The sequence below is a fragment of the Mustelus asterias genome, chromosome X, assembly GCF_964213995.1.
Source record: "Mustelus asterias chromosome X, sMusAst1.hap1.1, whole genome shotgun sequence".
Lineage (NCBI taxonomy): Eukaryota > Metazoa > Chordata > Chondrichthyes > Carcharhiniformes > Triakidae > Mustelus > Mustelus asterias.
The window spans coordinates 872,713-900,542 of record NC_135834.1 but is presented as its reverse complement, the minus strand read 5'-3'; the positions used below and the strand labels follow the sequence as shown (position 1 = coordinate 900,542).

The 27,830-nt window shown below is 42.5% G+C and overlaps 2 protein-coding genes across 3 annotated transcripts in view; one reads left to right on the top strand and one right to left on the bottom strand.

Moving 5' to 3' along the window:
- pan2 (poly(A) specific ribonuclease subunit PAN2) overlaps positions 1–27,830 on the top strand; it is a 115,769-nt gene that overhangs the window by 81,688 nt on the left and 6,251 nt on the right. The gene's annotated exons all lie outside the window — the stretch shown is intronic.
- inpp1 (inositol polyphosphate-1-phosphatase) lies at positions 4,114–19,693 on the bottom strand. 2 transcript variants are annotated; one of them, XM_078201182.1, is made up of 6 exons: positions 19,309–19,693; positions 12,970–13,200; positions 12,050–12,110; positions 10,934–11,134; positions 8,461–8,632; positions 4,114–5,631 (listed from the first exon to the last, which is right to left on the bottom strand). In XM_078201182.1, the coding sequence occupies exons 2-6, from the start codon at positions 13,171–13,173 to the stop codon at positions 5,136–5,138; spliced, it is 1,134 nt and encodes a 377-aa protein (XP_078057308.1). In that variant the 5' UTR covers positions 13,174–13,200; positions 19,309–19,693; the 3' UTR covers positions 4,114–5,135. The 2 variants fall into 2 exon arrangements, with proteins under 2 accessions (XP_078057308.1, XP_078057309.1); XM_078201183.1 differs by having other exon boundaries at positions 12,970–13,203; positions 19,309–19,543.

Below are 27,830 nucleotides of genomic sequence, written 5' to 3'. Positions count from 1 at the left end.
ATATCAAAAAAACTGGATGAATGTGAGGTGATGCACTTGGGCAGGACAAACAAGGCAAGGGAATACATGATGAACGACAGGTCCCTGGGAAGCACTGAGGATCAGACTGACCTTGGTGTGCATGTACACCAGTCCCTTAAGGTAGTAGGACAGGTGGATAAAGTGGTTAAGAAGGCATACTTGCCTTTATTAGCTGAGACATATAGTTTAAGAGCAGGGAGGTTATGCTAGAACTATATAAAATGTTGGTTAGGCCACAGCTAGAGTATTGTGTGCAGTTCTGGAATCCGCATTATAGGTGGGATGTGATACCATTGGAAAGGGTGCAGAGGAGATTCACCAGGATGTTTCCTGTTTAGTTTTGAAGTGGAATTGGATAGACTGGGGCTGTTTTCCTTGGAGCAGAGGAGACTGAGGGGAGACATGATTGAGATGTTTCCAATTATGAGGGGCATAGATTGAGTAGCCAGGAAAAAACTTTTCCCCTTGGTTGATAGATCAATGACTAAGGGTTATACATTTAAGGTAAGGTGCAGGAGGTTTAGAGGGGACATGAGGAAAAACGTTTTCACCCAGAGGGTGGTGGTTGTCTGGAACTCACTGCCTGAAAGGGTGGTGGAGGCAGAGATCCTCATAACATTTAAGAAGTATTTAGATGTGTGATGCCCAGGCATACAAGGCTATGAACCAGTGCTCGAAAATGGGGTTAGACTAGTTGGGTGGTTGTCTTTGACCGGCACAAATGCAACAGAACGAAGGGCCTTTTTCTGGGTGTAGACCGTTATGACTCTAAAAGCTGTTTACCATAGATCGGTGAGACTATACAAGTGATAACTTCTAAAGGCAAGGACTTTGAGAAATGTAGAGCCGAATGCACAGGGTGGAATATCAAAGAGATGAACGGTATAACTGCTACCACCCTCATTGAAGAAGGGGACTTGTTTTTCATGCAACAGTTAAACAGACCATCTCCATCTAAACTTCAGAGAGGCCAGTTCCATCTATGATCAGAGTCATGGGGGCATGTTCCATCTAACATTTAGAGCCACGGCAGATTGAAGATATTCTCCTCTAAAAGACGCAGGCCGGAATGTTACCGTCATGGGAATCGGAGCAGGCGAGGGGCGGATAATGGGAAGGTCTGTTGACCTCAGGTGGGACTTTACGGTTTCGGAACGAGCAATACCAGAAAATCCCGCCCGCAGCTTCCATATCTTCACTGAACCAGGAAAATATACTTTCCCGGACTTGATCATCTAAGCTGTATTGTGTGGTAACTATGAACTGGATTTGACTAGTTACTAAATTGGATGTTGTTTGAGAAGAGGATGGTCTCAGTGAGTTCAGGCATCGGGGGTATCTTTTGGGAACAAGAGGTAATTTCAGATAAAACTGTAGCTACTAATAAGTCATGCTGTATATTAGTCTTGTCGTGCAATTTTCTTTTACTTTAATAATAAATACCCTTTTTATTAATTGTTTACACAATGATTGAACTGTTTCCTCACTGGGTTGTACATTGTTTCTTGCATTATTACAAACAAATATACAACATTAAGAACCAGTGTTTCAAGTTATCCTTTGGGGTTTTGAGACACTCTTGCAGGTAACATCGGCAGGGTTTTTAATAGCATTTATTGTTTTATCTCTTGCTGCCCTGAGAAGGTGGTGATGGGCCTTCTGCTTGAACCCTTGCAGTCCGTGATAACGTTGCTTCCACACTGGTCCGAGAGAGGGAATTCTAGAACATTGATCCTGTACCAAACCAGAAACTTGCTACTTATATCATGAAGTGTGCTTCAGTTTCAAACTAGCCTAACTTGCGCACTGGCCAGCATGATCTTGAATCTAGAACTTTTCTGGAGATCGTCCAATTCGCTCGTCCAGAAAACTTTTGTTCAATGTGCTTCTTGCAGAAATACAATTTGAATCCTGTTGACATCGGAAGAGATGCAATCTAGTTCCGACGCGCTGCATTGTTTTATCAATATTAAATGTTTTGCCTGTCTTTGACAAAGGACATTTGAAATTTGTGGCCAATTATCCTAATCACTGTATTCTTCATACACTTTCCCCAACAAATGACAGCTTATGAAGGCTATTGCAGCCAACATGTCTGGGCTTCTGAGTTCATCGCTTTTCCTTAGAGGAAGTACCCTGCAAGCCCCAGGTTTATTAACCCTCAAACACTGTTTCGAACAATTAAAAAGAACACTTTTTTTGGTCACGGAGCAGTATGCAATTTTCAGAAAAGGCTTGGGTTTAAAAGTTAAGCGGTGATGGGGGCGCAATAACTGCTTGACATAAAAGTAGAAATTGAAATCCTCAGAGGGTGGTGAGGGTCTGGAATGCGCTGCCTGGGAGGGTGGATGAGTACTTGGCACGCCATAACATTCAAGGCTGTGGGCCAAGTGCTGTGGCAAGTGGGATTAGGTGGGCAAGTCAGGGCATTTCATGTATCGGTGCAGACTCGATGGGCCGAAGGGCCTCTTCTGCACTGAAGTATTCTGTGATTCTGAGGTAGATTTAGCTGTGGTATTTGGAAGTGCTAGCTGAATTCCATTACAACATACGGAAAATGCCAAAGCTGCCTCCTTTGTTCTTGGAATACCTGGATAGAGTAAAAGTAGAAAATTCCTAATTCTGTCAATTTATTACAATGAAAGCAACATATGGTTTTGTACAAAGAGCACATATTGCTTAGTTCAAAGGCTTCTTCACTGCTTGGTGTATGAAATGTTTCCATCCCAGTTTCATTATTTTAGGTCTTTTTTTCCAGAGAGTTGCTGTTGCTATTCTGTTGCATTTAGTTGCTGGAGTTGATGGAAAAAATATTTAGTACCATTGATCTCATAACTGTATGATGGATTATAATTCATCCCAAATCATTATGAATTGTTGAGAAAAGAAACGTGCTGGCACTTTCCCAAATTTCCTTAACCATGTTTTATGGAATCTCAGTTTCAGTAGCAATCTCCATTTGAAAGTAAAATCTAGGAATTTTCAGGACTGAATTATAAAACCTGTTTTGCCCTTTGGGTTTAAAGGTTATTTATTAGTGTCACAAGTAGGCTTGCATTCACACTGCAATGAAGTTACTGTGAAAATCCCCTAGTCGCCCACACTCTGGCGCCTGTTCGGGTACACTGAGGGAGAATTTAGCGTGGCCAATGCATCTAACCAGCACGTCTTTTGGACTGTGGGATGAAACCGGAGCACCCGGAGGAAACCCACGCAGACACGAGGAGAACGTGCAAACTTGGCACAGATAGTGACCCAAACCAGGAATCGAACCCAGGCCTTTGGCACTGAGGCAGCACTGCTAACCACTGTTTGAGATCAAATTATTACAAAAGCCCACCTTAAAATCAATTTTGCCTGCTTTCAAAGATTTGAAATATTACCAAAAACAATATTTGACCCCCCCCCCCACAACACACAAGTTTTCCAAAGTAACAACAACCACTGACACTGTAATGTGACACCATATGGAACACCATACAGCAAATGATGTTTAACCTATGCCGAGGCAAGACCATTTGCATGCTCATTGAAAGTATCAGTTCATAATCTTAGAAAATGCACAACCCAATTTTTAAAATTCATTTATGGGATGTGGGCATTGCTGGTTAGGCCATTTATTGCCCAACCCTAATTGCCCTTAAGGGCAATTGTGTTCTAAAAATCCAGCTAAAGAATAGGAGTGGCAAAAATCCCAAACTCTGGGAACTCCAGGGGTCCACCTGTCGCATCAACCCATTTTGTTCTATTTAACCTATCTTGTGTCTCTGTTTGAATACTACAGCAGTCATGGCCATTCCTCTCGTTCCTATTATGTTGCACGTATGTTCTTCACGGATGTTCTGTTCCCCATATTTTCTCTGTTGAAATGAAGACTGGTTACATTTTTTATTTTGCAGGCCCTCCCACACTGCGATATTTCTGCCTTCCATCTGTTCTACAATCTTAAGGCACCTACAATCTATAAAATCTAAACTTTGTGTGTGTTAATTTATTTCCTTTTCTCTGCTTCCAACCTTGGTCTTCACCTAGGTTTCTCAATTTCAATTATTTATGACATACTTTAAAATAATTCTAAAAATAAAAAACAATAGGAATGAAGACAGTATTTATTGGCAACTATTACATATCTAATCTTTAATTTCATAAAATGGCAGTACAACAGTTAAATCTGTTTTGATAAATTGGCTAATGTTCATAAGTCAGTTTGACAGCAAACGATCCTTGCAACTGATCCAAGTTTTTTGGTTATATTATTTAGGCTCCATTTCAGAGTTTTGCCATGGCTATTGCATGAACACACCATGTAGATATTTCATTTTCACCACTGATTGACACTGACTTAAAAGGAACAAAGAGATTGTTGAGAATATACCCCATCCCATAAAATAAAGCATAGACACAGCAGTTGACCTCGTTGTCTATGCATTCGGAGAAATTAGCTGGGGTCCAACTCCTAATCGCTATTTACTGTTTCCCTACTCTAGATGTGTGCATGTCTACATATGGGACACATGAAGCATAGTATATTTTACAGGCTCTGTGATCTCGTGGTTAATAAACTGCCAACGGTCACATGTAAAACGGCCACTTAGGTAATCAGGAGAGATGGGGAGAAAATTGGAAACCAAAATATATATGTGAATTCATTGCACAGGCATACAGATGATACATTGTTTGTATATGGGAAACTCTTAACTATTTTGCCCAGGTATAACTGCATTGACAGATCTATAGCTAAGAGACCAAAGAGGGCATTTTTGATTTGTTGGAATGAGTAAAGCCAGAGTGTCCAGATTTTCACTTTACATGAGAACTTCTCATTATTCTGTTGGTGATTTGAAAAATGAAATCATATACAAATAATTTTATTTCAAAATAGCAATAGACTGATTAGCTATACAATAACTTATTTCTCATGTCCAAGAGTTTAAGATGATGGATCAAGGAAACCATGTACACATTTCCTATATATCATTTGTATTCTAAAATAATTTGGTATATCAAATCTAATTACCTTGTGAAAAAATGGGATAGGGACAGTACAAGTTTTTTAAAAAGGCATTTGAAGAGATTAGTTCCTCCTTAGTTGTAGTGTGAAGTAAAAGGTCACCCTAAGTGTCTACAGTTAAACTGAGTGCATTGATAATGGCCTCTAAGTGCTCTCTGGACCTATAAGCTACAAGGCCACCTGTATTGGCCCATTTCTCAGTTTCCTTTGCTCCTTCATCAGGTTTCTTGTACAGGAGCTCTGGAAAGCTGCTAGGGCCTCCATTGTTTAGCTCAATCAGAGCTTTGGTGAAGTTGACAATCCCCCCTCCCATAGATTTCAAGATGGCATGAGGAGCACAAGTATCCCATTTAAATGTAGTGTCTTCTGTGAAGACATAGGCATCTACTAAACCAAGGATGGTGCACAAGCCCTTGTATCCTGCCCCACAGGCATAGTACATTCTTTCACCGCAGAGAGGAGCTAATGCCTTCTTGATGCTTTCCTTCTCACTTGAGCTCATGACAATTGAGATTTTGTTGCGTGCAGGTATCTGTTTTGATATGGAGTGGATATTGATGTCCTTGTAGGAAATGCCCCAGTAATATTTCCCCTGCCACCTGCAAAATAATTTTATATGTTATCATAGCAAATGAGAACTACTTTCTTAAAGAGATTATCTTGTCTTCCACTCCCTGGGATCTTGCTTCTATTAAGTAGTCCTGGAATTGTTTTGAATTTTTTTTATTCAGGCAAGGGATGTGGGTTTTGCTGGCTAGGCGAGCATTTATTGCTCATTTCTAATTGCCCTTGACAAAGTGGTGGTGAGCTACCACCTTGAGTTCACATGGTGTACATACACCAAAAGTGCTGTTACTGAGGGAGTTCCAGGATTTTGACCCAGCAATAATGAAGGAACAGTGATATAGTTCCAAGTCAGGATGATGAATAGCTTGGAAGGGAACTTGCAGGCAATATTGTTCCTGTGTGTCTGCTGTTCTTGTTCCTTTAGAAGATGATGGTCATGGGTTTGGAAGGTGCTATGTAAGGAGCCTTGGTGAGTTCCTGCAGTGCATCTTGTAAACGGTACATATTGCGTTAGTGGTGGAGGGAGTGGATGTTTGTGGATAGGGTGCCAGTCAAGCAGGCTGTTTTGTCCTGGATGGTGTCAAGCTGTCCAGGACAAGCCATCCAGGTTGAGAAACTGCTGGAGAAGATTCTGAAGGAGAGAATCTATCTCCATTTGGAGAGGCGAGATTTGATCAGGGATAGTCAGCATGGTTTTTTCAGAGGGAGGTCATGCCTAACAAATTTGATTGAATTTTTTGAGCATGTAACCAAGTGTGTGGATGAGGGTTGTGTGGTTGATGTGGTTTATATGGATTTCAGCAAAGCCTTTGACAAAGTCCCACATGGGAGACTTATTAAGAAGGCTAATGCACATGGGATACAGGGTGATCTGAGAAGGTGGATTCATAATTGGCTTAGCGGTAGGAGACAGAGTGTGGTGACAGACGGCTGCTTTAGTGACTGGAGGCCAGTGACCAGTGGCGTACCACAGGGCTCCGTACTGGGCCCCCTATTGTTCGTCATTTATATAAATGACATAGATGACTGTGAGGGGTAGGATCAGTAAGTTTGTCGATGACACAAAGATTGGCCGGGTGGTTAACAGTGAGGTTGAGTGTCTTGGGCTACAGGAAGATATAGACGAGATGGTCAAATGGGCGGATAAGTGGCAGATGGAATTTAACCCTGAAAAGTGTGAGGTGATGCACTTTGGAAGGAGTAATCTGACAAGGAAGTATACTATGAAATGTCTGACACTGGGAAGTTCTGAAGAACAACGGGACCTTGGCATGTTTGTCCATAGATCTCTGAAGGCGGAAAGGCGGGTAAATAGGGTGGTGAAAAAGGCATATGGCACACTCGCCTTTATCAATCGGGGTATGGATTACAAAAGCAGTGAGGTCATGATGCAGTTGTATAGAACTTTGGTGAGGTCACAGCTGGAGCACTGTGTGTAGTTCTGGTCGCCACATTATAGGAAGGACGTGAACACACTGGAGGGGATGCAGAGGAGATTCACCAGGATGCTGTCTGGGATGGAACATTTAAGTTATAAAGAGAGGTTGGATAGGCTTGGATTGTTTTCGTTGGAGCAGAGAAGACAGAGGGGTGACCTGATCGAGGTGAACAAGATTATGAGGGGCATGGACAGGGTGGATAGGGAGCAGCTGTTCCCCTTAGTTGAAGGGTCAGTTACGAGGGGACACAAGTTAAAAGTGAGAGGTAGGAGGTTTAGGGGGGATTTGAGGAAAAACTTTTTTATTCAGAGGGTGGTGATGGTCTGGAATGCACTGCCTGCGGGGGTGGTGGAGGTGGCATACCTCATATCATTTTAAAAATACCCGGATGAGTACTTGGCACGCCATAACGTTCAGGGCTATGGGCCAAGTATTGGTAAATGGGATTAGGTGGGCAGGTCACGACAATTCATGCGTCGGTACAGACTCAATGGGCCGAAGGGCCTCTTTTGCTCTGTAGTATTCTGTGAAGCCTCTTTAGTGTTGTTGGAGCTGTACTCACCAAGACAAGTGGAGAGTATTCCATCATACTCTTGACTTGTGCCTTGTTGATGGTGGACAGGCTTTGGGGAGTCAGAAGACAAGTTACTTGCCCCAAGATTCCGAGCCATTGACCAGCTCTTATAGCCACAGTATTGTATGACTTGTCCAAGTTAAGTTTCTGGGACATACCTATGGATGGCGATAGCAGTGTCTGGGACATTGTCTATGAGGTATGATTCCGTGAATATGACTATGTCAGGCTTTTGCTTGACTAGTCTGTGAGACAGCTCTCCAAATTCTGGCACAAGCCCCCAGATATTAATAAGGAGGATTTTGCAGGGCTGAGTTTGCTGTTGTCATTCCCGGTGCCTCAGTTGAGGCCGGGTGGTCCATCCGGTTCCATTCCTGTGTCAGCTAACTGTGATCTGGATATGCAGTTAAGCGGACAGATGGCCTTCTATAACATGAGCAAAAAGGAGTTGAAAGTTTGCTGAATGTAAAGGTCAAGTCACTGCACTAAAAGAAAGGGACAATTGTCTTTCGTTCAAAAACAGAAAATGCTGGAAAATCTCAGCAGGTCTGACAGCATCTGTGGAGAGAGAATAGAGCTAACATTTCAAGTTTGGATGACCCTTCGTCAGAGCTCAGAGCTGACAAAGGGTCACCCAGACTCTAAAAGTTCTACTCTCTCTCCACATGCTGTCAGACCTGCTGAGATTTTCCAGCATTTTCTGTTTTTGTTTCAGATTCCAGCATGTTGGTTTTGATATGTTTCTCTCAACATCTATTGCTACAGGCGCTTGCTAATCAAAATACTATTCCATTGGCCATGTGCCATTGCTGGCACTCTTTGGAAGCAAATGCCGAAAAGCAATTTACCTTAAATTGGGGTCCATTTCATGAAATGGTATATTAATGACTCCCATGATTGGCTGTCCTGAGTTTCTGTCGAAGACCCCAATAAGTACAGCAGCAGATTTCAGACCGTGTGTGTGGATACCATCTTTGAATTTCTCTTCAAGTTGTCCCTTGATGTACTGATTAGTTGAATCTGTAAACAGAAATATGGCAGTTTTTTACAAATGATTACATTGTTTAAAATAAAAAATCCTTCAGACAGCATGGCTTTGTCAGAGGGTGGTCATGCCTAACAAATTTGATTGAATTTTTTGAGGAGGTGATCGGGTGTGTCAATGAGGGTAGTGCAGTTTATATGGATTTCAGTAAAGCCTTTGGCAAGGTCCCACATAGGAGTCTGATAAAGAAGGTAAAAGCACGTGATCCAGGGAAACTGAGCAAGCTGGATCCAAAACTGTCTTAGTGGTAGGAGACAGAGGGTGGTGGTAGAAGGCTGTTTGTGTGACTGGAGGCTGTTGTCCAGTAGCATACCACAGGGATCAGTGCCAGGTCCCTTTATTGTTTGTGATATATATATATAAACAATATAGATGAAAATGACGGGCAAATTGATAAGTAAGTTGTGGATGACAAAGTTTGGCAAGGTGGTTAATAGTGAGGATGAAGGTCTTGCATGTAGGAAGATATAGATGGGTTAGTCAAATGGGCAGATCAGTGGCAGATGGAATTTAACGCTGCAAATTACTAAGTGATGCACTTTGTAAGGAGTAATAAGACAAGGGAATACTCAATGAATGGCAGGACACTAGGAAGCTCAGAGGGACCATGGGGAGCTTGTCCACAGATCCCTGAAGGTCTTCAAGTTAATAGGGTAGTTAAGAAGGCATACTGAACATTTGCCTTTATCAGTCATGGCATAGACTATAAGAGCAGGAAGGTTATTTTGGAGTTGTACAAAACTTTGGTGAGGCCACAGCTGGAGCACTGTGTGCAGTTGTGGTAGCCTCACTATAGGAAGGATGTGACTGCACTGCAGAGGGTATAGAGGAGATTCACCAGGATGTTGCTTGGGATGCAACATTTGAACTATGAAGTGAGGCTGGATAAGCTTGGGTTGTTTTCTTTAGAGCAGTGAAGGCTGAGGGGGGACCCGATTGAGGTGTATAAGATTGAGGTGTATGGATAGGGTGGATAGGAAGTAGCTGTCCCCCTTCGTTGAAGGATCAATAACGAGCGGGCATAATTTTAAGATGAGGGGCGGGGTGTTTAGAGGAAAAGAATTTTCACCCAGAGGGTGGTGGGAGTCTGGAATGTACTGTCTGGTGGGGTAGTAGAGGCGGGATGCCTCAAAACCGTTAAAACGTACATGGATGAGCACTTGAAATGTCATCACATTCAAGGCTATGGACTAAGTGCTGGTAAGTGGGATTATAATGTAGACTTCGTGTAGTTTTGTTGGTGCAGACTCAATGGGCTGAAGGGCCTCTTCTGCATTGTATGACTCTATGACACCAAGTATAATTAACTAAATTTAAATGACAGTGCAGCTTGCCATTCCAACTTCATTCAGTTCTTTGAAATATACAGTCCCAGTAAGTCTCAGTCAGTTGTGTTTTTTTCTCTTGCTTTTATTTTCTTCCATTAAAATTCCATTAAAAAAAAGAGGGTAGAGGAAGCTATTTTGAACTTAAATTACAGGCTGCTTTGTAAGCCCATGAATAACACAGAAGGCAGTTTTATCTTATGCAATCTGCAGCCATTTGAGAGGTAGGGAAAATGTGATAGAAGTACCAGGCCTGCACTTTAAGCAGAGAAATTGCTCTATCGTTCACCACACAGAACGTGGGTAGGAGCTCGCGCTCTCATTGAAGACTGAATTTGTGAGGATTTAAAGGAAGATTTGCCTAGCTTAGAGCTAGGGGAATGATCTACAGTATAACTCTCATACCAAAAGGCAGTTCTGGGATTAGAAGTTAAACAGCTGGGAAAACGAAAAAGAAACAAGCCATCAGGAGTTGAGAATAGTGCTAGACTAGGTCCTGGAGGATGGATTGTCCACTTAAGGGACAGTGTAATGCACGCCACAGCGAGAGATTTTTGGTTAAGCTAAAGTTTATATGGGAAATCTCTTCTATATTGAAAATACAAGTTACATAGAAGATGGAGGATGAGGCCATTTGGTCCTTCGAGGCTGCTCCGCCATTCATTACGATCATGGCTGATCGTCCAACTCAACAGCCTAATCCTGCTTTTTCCCCATAACCTTTGATCCCATTTGCCCCAACTTGCCTATGAAAAGAAAATAGTTTTAGTCAAGTAGTGTCTTTTAGTCGTATTTTAAGTGTTAAACGTGAAATCTTGACCTGATTGTTTCAGCTGTTAACTTGAAGTTTGAATATCTCTTTAAAAGTTACCAGTCTCTACAGAGACTGAACATTACAGAGGGCTTAACTACAGGATGAGGATTTTTTTTTTCGCTGAAGGCTTCACTTACCAATAGGATCAACCCAGATCCCTAGGGTATCAGTAGGGATATCTATTGTTAGTTTTTGCAAGTCTGGAACATCAATGTGAACATCTTCATGAATACACTTGGCCAAAAGACCAGCAGCTTTCAGATTCCCCTCTAACACTTTACTCAGCAATTCTGCTGTCCCTTGCTCTGTTTTGCAGACTTTCACAGTTATGGTTTCACCTGTAATGGGAATAAGGGAACAGGTATGACTTTTGCTGGACTGTAGTTCATCAGAGTTATCCAAAGAATTCAAGTGGTGATGTCAGTTCAAAAAGATCAGAATAGCCCAGGTATGCCAGCCTTCCTTGTTACATTTAACTTTTTTGTAGGTGGCAGTGGACAAAAGGGACACACACGGGTTCCATTCAAAAACAAGCACAGTGTGATTAAAACACAACAGTTATGTTGTGATCCCCAGTGTCTCACCCCTGGCAGAAGACATGTAACCTTCTGGGTATAGGCAAAATCAAACAGATTCCAAAACCTTGTGCCAATTCAAGAGGAACAAAACCTGGAAAATACCACTCTTAAGGTGATTTAATGAGTTTAGGAGATCACAGTAACTATGAGATTCAGGTTGTTGTCCTAAGACTGTTGTTGGAAAGTGTTTTTAATGTTCCTATGATCCCAATCTGGGCTCATGCATGAAAAATGGCTATCTGTAGGAGGCCGTGGGATACCTGCAGCCATTTGGAACTATATCCCATTTTTAAAAATTCCTTCTCTTCCTAAGGTACTGACTTGAGGGAAAAAGTTTACAAACGACCTAACAAGAAAACACAAATAATGTCTTGCCAGCAACTTCACTTTAAAAGTAAAAAAAAGGCTAAGAATTATGATTGATATCAACATCCCTTCATTTTGTTTTCCCCATTTCTGTGAACTTTGTGAAGTTTTCATTAAAGCAAAAAGGAATGTGTTAGGAATACCAAAATAAAGAAGTTGCTGAAACTGTCAATATGAGGGAGCTGAATTAATGTCAGTGAATACAATCATTCACTTACAACTGATTCAGCATTATTTTAGCTCTCTCACATTTGGAAACTTGATTATGTTCTACATGATTGTGGAATAACTACGTATCTTATAACATACCCAAACCATTTTCAAACTTATTGGATTCTTCTCCAGCGATGTGAGGGGCAAGTTCTGGAAACTGATTTGACAGACACATAATGACAAAAGTATCTGGAAGTTATGAAGATAATTTAAACATACAATCAATAAAACACAAGATAGCCAAGCAATTAGCAGCCAGAAAAATCCAATTTAAAAAAGAATAATAAGTATGTGTGGGACGTCAACCAGTCATCTCTGCAGGCCAGCCCCAAATTGAATCATTGAGGGCAAAATGAAAACTGAGTTCTTCCAGTCCTCTTTTTCCCAATATAGCATAATTCAGCACACATCCCCTGATCAAATGAAATATTATTCCAACAGTTAAAATAAATTGATGAATGTCGCATGACATTTTTACTTAAAATTACAATGTGTGATTGTTAATACCACTAAAAGAAACTCTTTTTGAAAAGATTTTTACACAGCAAATTACAGCACCATAAAGAGAACTTGTTCTGAAGGGATTCCTTTTCATCTTTCCCCCCCCCCCCCGTCTGTTTTTATTTAAGCTCTTGGAGCAACCTTCTTGCTCATTAAGTTGAGATACCAAAACCTGGTAAGCCAACCCTCAGAAGAAGTGGAATATTCTTCAAATGCCAGCCTTGGATTCTAACTCACATCAGATAAACTGAGTCAGAGACAATGTCATGTTTCCATTGCATCACTCTGGAAATGCCTCAACCCTTGACTCTCCATCATGATGGTTCCATTTAACACTGCACCTGAGCAAGATAAATGAGTGGAACATTTGAATGCAGTTTTGGAATAAGTGTTCATGTGACTTGGGGACTGCATTGATATTACTGATTACAGAAAGGGGATCTCTTATTTGAAACCGGACAAAATGGTTCTTGTGCAGTGTTTCACCCAGCCTGCTGTTCGAGTACAGCCAGTACCTTTTCTGCAATGTCATTCTTAATGACTTCTTGAATGATGACATCTGCCAGAGTCTTGAAATCTTGTACAAACTTCTTATTTTTATCTGGTCCTTTCTTCTCTTCAATCAGAAGCTGGAACAGTGCCTCCTCGCGTTTACAAGCTCGAGCAATATTTGCTGATTTCTCAGAAGCACAAATCAACGCAGTTAGGATACTGGCCATTGCTGCAAAGTGGGAACCTTTTAAGCACTGCTTAAAAAAACAAAACAGAAATGTTAAGGCAGGTGATAGGTTCCTATTGTCCAAGAGGTTTTCTAAATTGCACAAAATAAATAGGATATTGCAGCTGGGTAGACACCCAATCCCTATTATAACAGGCAAAATTAGGGAAATAATTTTTCCATATCTCAAAAAATAAAATTTGATAGCCTGATCCTAGCTTTTTAAAAAAAAATTATTGATGGGATGTGGGTGTCGCTGACTGGCCCAGCACCTACTGCCCATCCCTAATTGCCCTTAAACTGAGAGGCTTGCTCGGTCATTTCAGAGGTAATTTAATAGTCAACCACATTGCTGTGGATCTGGGGTCACATGTAGGCCAGACCAGGTAAGGATGGCAGATTTTTTTCCCCTCAAGGACATTAGTGAATCAGTTGGGTTAAGGTTTCATGGTCATCATCATACCTTTAATTCCAGATTTTTATTGAATTCAAATTTCACCATCTGCCATGATGGGATTCAAACTGGATCCCTGGGGGATTACCCTTGGGTGTCTGGATTATTAGTTCAGTGACCTGTGTCGACAATTACAATTTTATTATACATAAAACAACCTCACACAAACCGCCAGATTCAAAGGTTATATAAAGTTTATTTATTAGTTACAAGTAGGCTTACATTAACACTGCAATGAAGTTACTATGAAAATCCCCTAGTCACCACACTCCAGCGCCTGTTCGGGTACACTGAGGGAGAATTTAGCACGGCCAATGCACCTAACCAGCACGTCTTTGGATATTAAGGTTTCATTGTCGTTTTTTCCTTTCTGTCTGACTGCGCACACAATTTGGCAGTACTGAGCAGTCTTTCTTTTATCACTGATTGAAAATGTAACAGCAGGCCAATTCTCAGCAGTCAGAGGACAATTTTGTCAGTTAACCAATAGAGAAATTGTTTTCTGAGTTTCTTGAAAAGCACATTCTTTCTGAAAGAGTTTCTGTGGTTTCCCCACGTGTGAAATCTTTTGCTTGATGAAAATGGAGCAAACTGAAGACAGCAAAGGATTTGCAGGTCACCACACAAATCTCCCCTCCTCTAACCAGGCTGTTGATATTTTAATTCAGTACCAGATTGTCCTGCTTCAGATGGTGTGTACAATATGTGGAAAAAAAACACACGAGGTTTACTTCCAGCCTGTCACTAATCAGCTAATTTAAAGAAAGATGTGTATTAATAAAGCAGCTTATCACATTTCTCAAACATCTCAAAGCACTTCAGGTACAATGCCCAATTTTGAATTGAGGTGACTGACTATGTAGGAAGATGTAACAGCCATCTTATGCACAGTATGATCACACAAGCAGCAATGTGGTAAATGACTTTTGAGGGGAGGGCGTCAGAGAAGAATGTTGGCCAGGACACACAACTCCCTGCTAAAAAGATACAAAAGTCTGAGGACATGTACCAACTGACTCGAGGACATGTACCAACTGACTCAAGAACATCCTCTTCCCGACTGCCACCAGACTTTTGAATGGACCTACCCCGTATTAAGTTGATCTTTCTTTACACCCTAGCTATGACTGTAACACTACATTCTGCACTCTCTCCTTTGCTTCACTATGTATGGTATGCTTTGTCTGCATAGCGCATGAAACAATACTTTTCACTGTATACTAATACGTGACAATAATAAATCAAATCAAAAACATAATATCAAAAGAGAAACACTGCCTCCACCCCCCCACCCGAAGTAAATGTACAGTTGTCTCCCCTCAGGCAGCAATCTAGATTCAGCAAGATTTGCACTAAATGCATTATTGAACGATTCAAACCCAACCATATAGCTTACTACTTCCTAGTCTCATAAAGCAATACTTTACTTGCCTTTAGGCCTTAATATGGAGCATAATAAATATATCAGGCTACCTAATATCAATATCCTTCATTCTAACATTTTCAAGCCTCTCTGAAAATGTTGACAATGCACAGTAGGTTAGTCAGCAACTGAAAGACAAAGTTCGCTGTCACTCTTTATGCTATTGAAAATTGGTGAACTTGGTTAAGTGTTAAGTGTTGTGATTTTGGTTCACTAACATCTGGTGTACTGCAGGCTCAGTGTGATTGAGTTATATCTGATAAGAGTCCTACATAGAAAAATCTAAACAAGGATTACAAATATATCAAACTCAATTTTCTGTAGAACACATAAGACAGGACATGGGGCGCCAGTAAGGATTATATACTGTACATACCACAGTGATATTCCTCAAATAGCTGCCAGACCGGTAGTGTGTCCTGACCAGAAACCACTACAGGTATTCCAGTACAACCACAGGAAAAATGCCTCCACTGAAAGACTTTCCATCATGGTTTTTTTTCCCCTCAAATGTTATCATATAATTTTCCAAGTTAAAACAGTATAAAGGGGACTGAGTATTCACCATAATAACATTATGATCATATCTCCAAGTGGAATTTAAAAAAAACTTTCACCTCAAGAACATTGCAGTTAAGCAAGGGCTCATTTGAGTGATAATGGGAGAGTCACATACATTTAATCTGTAAAGTACCATTACACTAAACATCAATTAACCTGACTCATTCTAATCTATCTATTTTCTAGGCAGAATTGAACTCCGGTCTTGTGTTATGTATTTTTGTGGTCAGACATCTGCACATTGGAATTTATTTGTTTTACTTCATTAGAGATTTCAGATTAAACTACAATTAACAGACAAGGTCACCTATAGGAATCCCTCTCACTGTGCTGCACTTCACAGTATCATAGAGCAAAGGAGGCTATTTGGCCCATCACGCCTCTGGCAACAAGCAAGGAAATTTAAATTGAGACCTCATATTTTGTTTCAGAACTGCAGGTTTATAGGCATATATTATCCACATCTATCTCAATTGATTTATCTAACTAGACTCATCAATGCTCTTCATTTTAAAAACTTCATTCACAACCCCTCTAATTCTGCACTTATCTGAAGTAAATAAACCCAAATTTTGGGGTCTGTCTACATAAATACTAAAGCTCAATGTCATCCATGTCACCCTCCTCGGCACCCTCTCTAAAATCCCTGTATTAGTCACCATATTCAGGGACCAAATGGCTGTGGAACATTCTTTAGAAACCTTACTTCCTGGTAAAAGAACAGCAGGGTGGGCCTGGTGTAATATACAAGATGTTTTAGGAGTTTCATCTAGAATTTGAGTGGGTAGCATTATTGTCTGGCTTTCAGGCATACAAATTGCTGTCCCCAAAATTGGACTAACGTACTCAGCACCTGAATATCTAAACACTTTTTTGATTCAGTCAGACCCAAACCAAATGAAACCCAATAAACGTTGTTGAGTGGAAAATCTTAGTTCAACAGGACGTCATTGACAGACACTACAGCCAACACAAGCAATTGACTCTGAACGGCCTTTGTGCAATTCCAAAATGCAGTCGGGGCAAGGGGGGCAGGCGGGGGGGGGGGGGGGGGGGGGCGGTGGGTGGGAGAAGAAGAGAGAGAGAGAGTAAGTAGAGGAGTTATGACAGAATGCAAGAGGAAAAGCTTCACAGCATGGTGGCAGAGTGGTTAGCACTGCTGCCTCACAGTGCCAGGGACCCACTATCTGTGCGGAGTCTAGGGGCAGCACAGTAGTTAGCACTGCTGCTTCACAGCTCCAGGGACCTGAGTTCGATTCCCGGCTTGGGTCACTGTCTGTGTGGAGTTTGCACATTCTCCTTGTGTCTGCGTGGGTTTCCTCCGGGTGCTCCGGTTTCCTCCCACAGTCCAAAGATGTGCAGGTTAAGTTGATTGGCCATGCTAAATTGCCCTTAGTGTCCTGGGATTCGTAGGTTAGAGGGATTAGTTGGTTAAATATGTAGGGACATGGGGGTAGAGCCTGGGTGGGATTGTGGTCGGTGCAGACTCGATGGGCCGAATGGCCTCTTTCTGTGCTGTAGGGTTTCTAAGATTCTTTCTAAGTCTGCACATTCCCCGTGTCTGCCTAGATTTCCTCCAGGTGCTTTGGTTTCCTCCCACAGTCTGGAAGACATGCTGGTTAGGTGCATTGGCCATGCTAAATTCTCCCTCAATGTACCCGAACAGGCGCCGGAGTGTGGCGACTAGGGGATTTTCACAGTAACTTCATTGCAGTGTTAATGTAAGCCTACTCCTGACACTAATAAACTTTAACATTTATTCCAACATGTCATCAACTTCAGGAAGTGTAAAAGAAAACATGCCCCTGTCTACATCAATGGGGACGAAGTAGAAAGGGTCGAGAGCTTCAGGTTTTTAGGTGTCTAGATCACCAACAACCTGTCCTAGTCCCCCATGCCGGCACTATAGTTAAGAAAGCCCCACCAATGCCTCTACTTTCTCAGAAGACTAAGGAAATTTGGTATGTCAGCTACGACTCTCACCAACTTTTACAATGCGCCATAGAAAGCATTCTTTCTGGTTGTATCACAGCTTGGTATGGCTCCTGCTCTGCCCAAAACCGCGAGGAACTACAAAAGGTCGTGAATGTAGCCCAATCCATCACGCAAACCAGCCTCCCATCCATTGACACTGTCTACACTTCCCGCTGCCTCGTCAAAGCCGCCGGCATAATTAAGGACCCCAGCACCCCGGACATTCTCTCTTCAACCTTCTTCTGTCGGGAAAAAGATACAAAAGTCTGAGGTCACATACCATCCGACTCGAGAACAGCTTCTTCCCTGCTGCTGTCAGACTTTTGAATAGACTTACCTTGCATTAAGTTGATCTCTCTCTACACCCCAGCTATGACTGTAACACTACATTCTGCACTCTCTCCTTTCCTTCTCTATGAACGGTATGCTTTGTCTGTATAGCGCGCAAGAAACAATACTTTTCACTGTATGTTAATACATGTGACAATTATAAATCAAATCAAACAACATGTAAAAGTACATTACAGCCCAAGTATTCTACTGTATTCTGGAGCTTGGTTCTCAGACAAGCAGATCTGATGAACATAATCTGAACATTAACAGAGACATCATGTCAGTTTGGTATGTCTGAAATATGGGTTCAAGCGGCCACAAAACAAGGGCACATGATTTGGACTGACACTTCAATGGAGTGCTGCTTTATCAGAGGTATTGCCTTTCAATGAAATGTCAAACAAAGGTCACATCTCCCTGTTTAGTTGGACTTTAAATATTCCCCAGTACTATTTGAAGAGAAAGCTTGTCCAGCACCCTGGCCAGTGTTCCAGCTTCACCCAATACCTCCCAAAAAAGATAAACTGATCATCCATTTTATTGGTATTTATGGGATGTTGTTGCTGCAGAATTGGTTTCTGAATTTCTCTACACAACAAGCCAAAACAACTGTGTAATATATATCAAGATTACTCGAAAACGTGGGAGAGTTTAATAATCCAAGTATTATTCCTGAAGCTATATGTTCACTTCAGGCACTTCTTTATTGATGACCTTTTAATTAGAGGGATGTGAGGTAGCTCCTCGAATCTTTGCTCTGTTAAACCCAGGAAAAACTGCATTAGAAATGTGGCACCGATGTATGGAACCCCAATTTAACAACATAAACACGGAGTCAACTCATGGTGCTGGGTTCACAGAATCCAAATCTAATAGTGCTCCTTCTGTGCATTAGAACTGTTTGAGATAGCCTCCAAACCAACATTCTGTACAGAGTACTTCCTAATGTGCTACATTCATAAATTCACATTTACCTCTTGAACCCTGAGAGCCAGTCCAACAACACTGACCACCACTTCTCAGAGTCGTTGCTGCTTGAGACAGCATCATGATCAGTCATAGAAAAACTGCTCCGAATATTTCATTGTTCAACCACCTTGCTTCTGATAGAAGATTGGTGACAAAAATATTTTTTATAAAGTGGAACTACGTGTTAAAAGATGTGGGTGTCACTAGCAAGACCAGCATTTATTGTCTATCCCCAGTTGCCCTAACTGACTTGCTGGACCACTTCAGTTAAGTGCAATGTTGAAGTGGAACTGGGATGATATATTGGATAGACATTAATCCAGGCCTCTGGACTTTTACTCCAGGAACATTACACGGCGCTATTAATACTGCACTACGTGGAGTCCACCGATAGAAGCATAATACACGAGCTGAACACTTACACCAGTTGGCCCAGAGAGACCGGGATTTCCTGGAGGCTGTCAGTTCAGGGGGTTAAAGCCGTCCAATGCACTCTTTGGCCCGAGCACGTTAGCGGCGCGTCTGCAACCCGTTCCCTGTATATCAGCTGCAGGCCTCCGCTCCACACAAAGCCGTCGGGAGATCGGCACTTGGAACTGCTCCTTGTGGAAATATGCAGGGGCGGAAGAAGCTTAACCCGGTGTGTTTATTTTCTCTCTCCCCACCCACATCTGTCACAATCCTCCCCGCCCCGGGCTTCAGATCCTGGACTTTTGACCGTGAGGGCGACTCCTGGAGGCCCAGGCACTGCATTAGCGGAGTCCAGCGCCTGTGAATTACTCGAGAAATTGACAAGATTTTTAAAGTGGAGATGCCAGCGTTGGACTGGGGTAAACACAGTAAGAAGTTTAACAACACCAGGTTAAAGTCCAACAGGTTTATTTGGTAGCAAATAAACCTGTTGGACTTTAACTTTTGTGGCTTTTGCTACCAAATAAACCTGTTGGACTTTAACCTGGTGTTGTTAAACTTCTTACTAAGATTTTTAAAGACATGGAAGCGATTGCTAGCACAAAATTAGGACCATCAAGTATCAAAATAAAGCATCCCCTTTTGAAGGGATACAAACAATAAATTTAAAATCGCAAGTAAAAATGTACTTTTGATATATAAATGTAAGTTCATGAGTTTTGATGTTTTATTAAAGATATTAATTTACAGCGATAAAGTGCAGTTGCAGCGTGTTACCCAGCATCATGCTAATCTGACTTTCAACAACAATTTGCATTTATCCAGCACTTTTAGTAGACGCTTCACAGCAGCATAGTCAATCAAAAATTGGCACCAGGTCAAAGAAGATGTTAGGACAAGTGACTAAAAGTTTGATCAAAGAAATAGTTTTCATGGAACGTGTTAAAGGAGGAAAGAGAAGTTTCGGAAGAAATTTCTGAGGTTAGGGCCGACACAGCTGAAGGCACAGTCACTGGTGGGTGAGGCTAAGCCTTTTGGCTAAGGCTAAGATCAAGTGTAGTTTTGGCATCCTGCACTTGGTTGAAGTCATGAGGTTACACTGCGGCTTCACCTGAAGCAATTTTTTAAAGCGGCATCTAGGCCTTTTGGCTAAGATGCAAATGAGATCAAGCCTTGGAGAAGGTGCACTGCCTGCTCCAATCAGCTTGGATCATGTAGATCAAGCCCAAGACAGGGAGTGGGAAGCCTGTCTTGTCAGCTTGGATCGGGAATGTCTTTAACCTGGTGTTGTGAGACTTCTTGCTGTGCTTACCCCAGTCCAACGCCGGCATCTCCACATCATGTCTCACTTGCTCAGACTTTGAATTGGACTTTGATTGGATTGAATTGGATATAAACAAAAAAGAAGCCTTTTGGCTAAGATCAAGTGTAGAATCTGATTCTGCACTTGATAGAAGTCAATGAGGTTACACTGAGTCTTCACCTGAAGCAATTTTTTAAAGCCATCTCGGCCTTTTGGCTAAGATGAAACTCAGATCAAGATCGGGAGGGGATGCAATGCCTCCTCCTATCAGCTTTGATCTTGTTTGATCGAGCCTAAGACATGAGGAATGGGCTGTCTTGTCAGCTTGGATTTGTAACGTCTCTCTTGTAGGGACTCTGATTGGGCCAAATTGGATTTTTGATTGGGAATAAATATTTTTTAAAAGCCTTTTGGCTCAGATCAAACATCAGATCAAGCCCAAGATGGGATGCAATGCCTTATCTTGTCAGCTTGGATCTTGTTTGTGTCTCTTGTGGGGACCATGAATTGGATTCAATTTGAATTTGATTTTTGGAGCAAACAAGAAGATGGATTTGTGTTTTCCTGGTCCACATTGAAGCGACTTTCTAACTTTAAGAGTGGAGTAATTTTTTTTAAAACTCAAGATGCAAAAGAGGCCAGAGTCAGAAACGGTAGCACAGTGGTTAGCATTGCTGCTTCACAGCTCCAGGGTCCCGGGTTCGATTCCCGGCTCGGGTCACTGTCTGTGTGGAGTTTGCACATTCTCCTCGTGTCTGCGTGGGTTTCCTCCGGGTGCTCCGGTTTCCTCCCACAGTCCAAAGATGCGCGGGTTAGGTTGATTGGCCAGGTTAAAAAAAATTGACTTGATGGGCCGAATGGCCTCCTTCTGCACTGTAGGGATTCTATGATATTCTATGATTTGATAGAGGGTTGTGAGGCTGGAAAAGATTACAGACAGCAAAGTCATTCGAAAAGAAAAATGTGAATTTAAGTTTGAGGTATTACTGGATCTGGAGCCAGTGTAGGTCAGTGAGCTCAGAGAGAAGGGTGAGCAGGTGTGAATTTCACCTTTAAAGTTGTTTCATCGTCAAGGCTGCTTTATAAGGAAATGAAACTTATTGAGGCCAATTGTAGAACCCTACTATTGCCACAACTGAGATCAGCTAATTCAGCACAGATTGAACCAGGGATTTTCTGTTAAAACAATGCCTTCTCTCACTAATGATGTCTGAAATCAGGAAGTCACCATGTGGGAATGTTGACTTGTGGCCAACCTGTGTCTTATTATGGGGATATATTGCTTTCAAACATACTTGTAACATCCTGCATCATTTATTCTTCTAGCAAACAGAGTTGCACACCAGAAAGGCTTGTTGCCAGGTTCAGTAATGATGTTAAAACGTTCATCTTCTGATTGAAATTAAATACATAGAAGTTGCAAAACAGAAAGAGACCATTTAGAATGGAATCATAGAATCCCTACAGTGCAGAAGAGGCGATTCAGCCTATTGAGTCTGCACTGACTCTCTGAAAAAGTATCATACCCAGGCCCTCTCCCCTGCTCTATCCCTGTAACCCCACACATTTACCATGGTCAATCAATCTAACCTATGCATCTTGGGACACTAAGGGGCAATTTAGCATGGCCACTGCCCCCTAACCTGCACATCTTTAGACATTAAGGGGCAATTTAGCATGGCCAATCCACCTAACCTACACATCTTTGGAACGTGGGAGGAAACATTCTCCCCGTGTCTGCATGGGTTTCCTCACACACTCCAAAGATGTGCAGGTTAGGTTGATTGGCCATGCTGAATTGTCCCTTAGTATCAGGGTAAATATGTAGGGTTATGGAGATAGGGCCTGGGTGGGCTTGTTGTCGGTGCAGGCTCGATGGGCTGAATGGCCTTCTGCACTGTAGGGATTCTATGATTCGAATCCGTGTAAGTGTTAACCCTTCACATGGGCAAATAATTCTGTCACATCAGTGTCTCTTGAAATTCAGTGTTGCTTTGTGCTGAGTTACAGAGTTCTGCTAGACAATTCCTAGGTGATCCTTTCCGCAAAGCCTAATGCATAATCCCAATTTTTCAACATTTCTACATTGTGTTCACAAGTTTAGCCTTTGATCAAATTGGCTAGTTTCAGTTCAAGTTTCATAAAGATTAACCTGCTCTCAGGATTTCGTGTCTATCTATGTTGCACAGGTGTTGCTGAGCAATGCAGACCAGAAAGAAATTGGACCTTGGGCCTGAAATGAGTGCAATGAGAACCAACTATGGGAGCTAATGTTCAAAGGATGCTTGAAAAACTTCTGACATTTTTTGAAGCATTTGACAGGCATCACCAATGGCTGCCTAAAAAGGAAGGGTATAACGTCTATTTCAGCCCTCTGGCCTAAGCGGTGGCTGCCACCAAATGATAAAAGCAAAGAAAAATTTATTTAGTGCCAGATGGAGCATTTCTAGCTGATAATGTTACCCAAACACGCTTTAATTTTTGGCATCTAGGTAACACCTTCCCAGATGGGCCAAAGGCCTCCTTCTGTACTGTAGGAATTCTATGATTCTATATAAAAACAGAAACTGCTGGATAAACTTAGCAGGCCTGGCAGCAGCTGTGAAGACAGAAACAGAATTAATGTTTCGAGTCCATATGACTTCTTCAGAGCTGAAGGGAGCATGATCTTTGATCTCCTAGTAACACATTCTGCTATCTTACCGTTATGCCACTGTCAGCACCTTCTTTAGTCCTTAATGCTGCCATTAACACCTCTTTTGTCTTGTGTCCATTACATCTTTGTCAATCTCTCCTTAGCTCCGACCTATCCCTGACCTTTTATTCTGCTCCAGCTTCTCCAACACCCCTCTCCAATTATTCATTTCTACTCCTCTTTAGCTCTGAAGAAGAGTCACATGGACTCAAAACGTTAACTCTGTTTCTGTCTCCACAGATGCTGTGGAGATGCCGGCGTTGGACTGGGGTAAGCACAGTAAGAAGTCTCACAACACCAGGTTAAAGTCCAACAGGTTTATTTGGTAGCAAATACCATAAGCTTTCGGAGCACTGCTCCTTCTGAAGGAGCAGTGCTCCGAAAGCTTATGGTATTTGCTACCAAATAAACCTGTTGGACTTTAACCTGGTGTTGTGAGACTCCTTACTCCACAGATGCTGCCAGACCTGCTGAGTTTATCCAGCACTTTCTGTTTTTAGATCAGTGTTATGTATTTGTATTTATTCCCACTGGCTCATGCAAAGCTCTGCTGTATTAATGGATGCACTGGAAATTATGTAATAGACCTAGTGCAAGAAACAGAAAGAGAAGAGGAAAAGGTCACACAGCATTAATAAAGCTCCATTCATTTTTAACCAAAGTCTACCCAGCATATCACGTATCCAATACACAATAAAAACTGGCAATGAGGACTATGGACGTGCACTTACTCGCCAGTTGGAAAGAAGAAAATTAACCAAATTAAAAAAGAAAACTTTCACATGTCCTATGAAGACTAATGGGTGGACGTGAGTAGACGATACTCTGCAAGCAAATTATATTGGCTGTGATAAATAAGAGGCTGAAACTCGATTAGATACCTTGTGTGTAAGGGAATTGAGGTAGCTGCTGGAAACGCCGGTGCGAAGTGTGCATATGGGAAACCTGCTTAGGTAAAGTAAATGGCAGAAGTTCTCAGCATTGTGGGACCATTTGGATGAAAATGTGGAGTGATGGAGCTCTTATACCAAGTGTTTTGATTATTTTGCACAGGCAAACAAAAAGCTGAAGGCATATGGTGCCCACCTTCCTGAGCGTGGTGGGGGCGGAGGGGGGGAATCGTTTCATCTCTTCCGTAGCTTAGTCCAACCTGACAAACCCGGCACTAAAATGTACAAACAGATTGTGGAGATTCTGCAAGCATCGAAACCTCTGGTGATTGCAGTGTACTTTAGATTCAATAAAAGAAACCAAGAGGAGGGGGAGTCAATTATGCAATTAATGGCAGTGCTTAAAAGACTTAGAACATCGAACATAGAAAAGCTACAGCACAAACAGGCCCTTCGGCCCACAAGTTGCGCCGAACAATTTCCTTACCTTCTAGGCTCATCTATAACCCTCTATCTTACTAACCTCCATGAACCTATCCAAAAGTCTCTTAAAAGACTCAATCGAATCCGCTTCCACCACCACTACCAGCAGCCAATTCTACGCACCCACCACCCTCTGAGTGAAAAACTTACCCCTCACATCTCCTCTATACCTACTCCCCAGCACCCTAAACCTGTGGCCTCTCGTGACAACCATTTCAGCCCTGGGTAAAAGCCTCTGAGAATCCACTCGATCAATACCTCTCAACATCTTATACACCTCTATCAGGTCACCTCTCATCCTTCGCCTCTCCAAGGAGAATAGACCGAGCTCTCTCAACCTATCCTCATAAGGCATACCACTTAATCCCGGCAACATCCTCGTAAATCTCCTCTGCACCCGTTCTATGGCTTCCACATCCTTTCTGTAATGAGGCGACCAGAACTGGGCACAGTACTCCAGGTGGGGTCTGACCAGGGTCCTATACAGCTGCAGCATTATCTCCCGATTTCTAAACTCAATTCCTCTATTGATGAAGGCCAGTATTCCATACGCCTCCTTAACCACAGCCTCTACCTGCGACGCCGCTTTGAGCGTCCTATGAACCCGGACCCTAAGATCCCTCTGTTCTTCCACACTGCCAAGCGTCTTACCCGTAATATTATATCCTTCCATCCTATTCGACCTGCCAAAATGAACCACCACACACTTATCTGGGTTGAAGTCCATCTGCCACTTCTCCGCCCAGTCTTGCATCTTATCTATGTCTTGTTGCAACTGCTGACATCCCTCTACACTATCCACAATACCTTCAACCTTTGTGTCATCAGCACACTTGCCAACCCATCCTTCCACTTCCTCATCCAGGTCATTTATAAAAATCACAAAGAGCAACGGTCCCAGAACAGATCCCTGGGGCACCCCACTGGTGACCAACCTCCGCTCTGAAAAAGACCCATCTACAACCACTCTTTGCCTTCTGTGGGCAAGCCAGTTCTGAATCCACAAAGCAACGTCCCCTTGTATCCCATGACCCTTCACTTTCTCCATAAGCCTTGCATGGGGCACCTTATCAAACGCCTTACTGAAATCCATATAAACCAAATCTACCGCTCTTCCCCCGTCTAAGTGTCTAGTCACATCTTCAAAAAGCTCAATCAGACTTGTAAGGCATGATCTGCCTCGGACAAAGCCGTGCTGGCTACTTCTGATCATACTATTCCTTTCCAAATGTTCATAAATCCTGCCTCTCAGGATCTTCTCCATCAACTTACCTACCACTGAGGTTAGACTCACCGGTCTATAATTTCCTGGGCTAACTCTTCTCCCTTTCTTGAATAACAGAACCACATCCGCCATCCTCCAATCCTCTCCCGTCTCCATTGACGACGCAAAGATCATCGCCAGAGGATCAGCAATCTCTTCCTTCGCCTCCCACAGTAACCTGGGGTACATCCCATCCGGTCCCGGCGATTTATCTAACTTGATGCTTTTCAACAGCTCCAACACATCCTCTTTCCCAATGCCCACATGCTCAATCTTCTCAGTCCACTTCAAGTCTGCACTGCAACTACCAAGATCCTTTTCCACTGTGAATACTGAAGCAAATTATTCATTGAGTACCTCTGCTATTTCAACCGGTTCAATACAGACTTTCCCACCGTCACATTTGATAGGTCCGACTCCTTCACATCTTATCCTCTTGCTCTTCACATACTTGTAGAATGCCTTGGGGTTTTCCTTTATCCTGTCTGCCAAGGCCTTCTCATGTCCCCTCCTGGCTCTTCTAATTTCCCTCTTTAGTTCCTTCCTACTAGTCATATACTCTTCTAGATTTCTAACATTACCTAGCTCCCTGAACCTTTTGTAGGCTTTTCTTTTCTTCCTGACTAAATCCGTTACAGCTTTCGTGCACCACGGTTCCTGTAACCTACCATAACTCCCCTGTCGCACCGGAACATTGCCGTGCAGAGCTCCAGACAAATTTTCCTTGAAAACTTGCCACATTTCTTCCGTACATTTCCCTGAGAAAACCTCCTTCCAATTTATGCCTCTAATTTCCTGCCTAATAGCATCATAGTTGCTCTTACTCCAGATAAACCCTTTCCTAGCTTGACTGATCCTATCTCTCTGCAATGCTAATGTAAAGGAGATAGAGTTATGATCACTATCCCCAAAATGCTCTCCCACTGAGAGATCTGACACCTGCCCAGGTTCATTCCCTAATACCAAATCAAGCACAGCCTCTCCTCTTGTAGGCTTATCCACATACTGTGTCAGGAAGCTCTCCTGAACACACCTAACAAATTCCTCTCCATCTAAACCCCTTACCCTAGGGATATTCCAATCGATATTTGGGAAATTAAAATCTCCCATCACGACCACTCTGTTATTCTCACATCTCTCCAGAATCTGCTTCCCAGTCTGCTCCTCCACATCCCTGCTACTATTGGGCGGCCTGTAGAAAACACCCAGTCAAGTTACCGACCCCTTCCTGTTCCTAATCTCCACCACAGAGATTCCGTAGACAATCCTTCCGTGGCATCCATCTTTTCTACAGCTGTGACACTATCCCTGATCAACAGTGCCACTCCCCCACCTCTTTCGCCTCCTTCCCTGTCCCTCCTGAAACATCTGAAACCCGGCACTTGAACTCCCAGCCTTGACCCTGAGATAACCAAGTCTCTGTAATGGCCACCACATCACACTTCCAAGTAGTGATCCATGCTCTAAGCTCATCCATTTTGTTCACTATACTCCTTGCGTTAAAATAAACACACCTCAACCCTTCGGTCTGAGAGTTCCCCTTCCCCTTCACCTGCCTATCCTCCCTCTCACACTGCCGACCAGCCCCTCTTATTTTTACTCTAACCTCCTCTCTCCCAGTCACCACATTTTGATTCCCACCCCCCCATTTGCAGAATATTGTGAGTTTGAACAAGTGCTGAATGACACTATTCAGGACAGAATCATTTGTGATCTACGCAGTGAAGTGATACAAAAACACCTGTTACCTGAAAGTAATTTTACTCTCCCGAAGGCCATTGAAATTGCTGAAATTGCTGAATTGCATGGTAGCACAGTGGGGCGGCACGGTAGCACAGTGGTTAGCACTGCTGCTTCACAGCTCCAGGGACCTGGGTTCAATTCCCGGCTTGGGTCAC

Bases quoted from the DNA above. Each gene is read 5' to 3' on its own strand.
- inpp1 (XM_078201182.1), bottom strand. From the start codon at position 13,173: ATGGCCAGTATCCTAACTGCGTTGATTTGTGCTTCTGAGAAATCAGCA. The intron at 12,111-12,969 runs GTACTGGCTGTA...CTGTCAAATCAG, and splicing joins AGAATGACATTGCAGAAAAG to TTTCCAGAACTTGCCCCTCA. The intron at 8,633-10,933 runs GTAAGTGAAGCC...TTCTGTTTACAG, and splicing joins GATCTGGGTTGATCCTATTG to ATTCAACTAATCAGTACATC.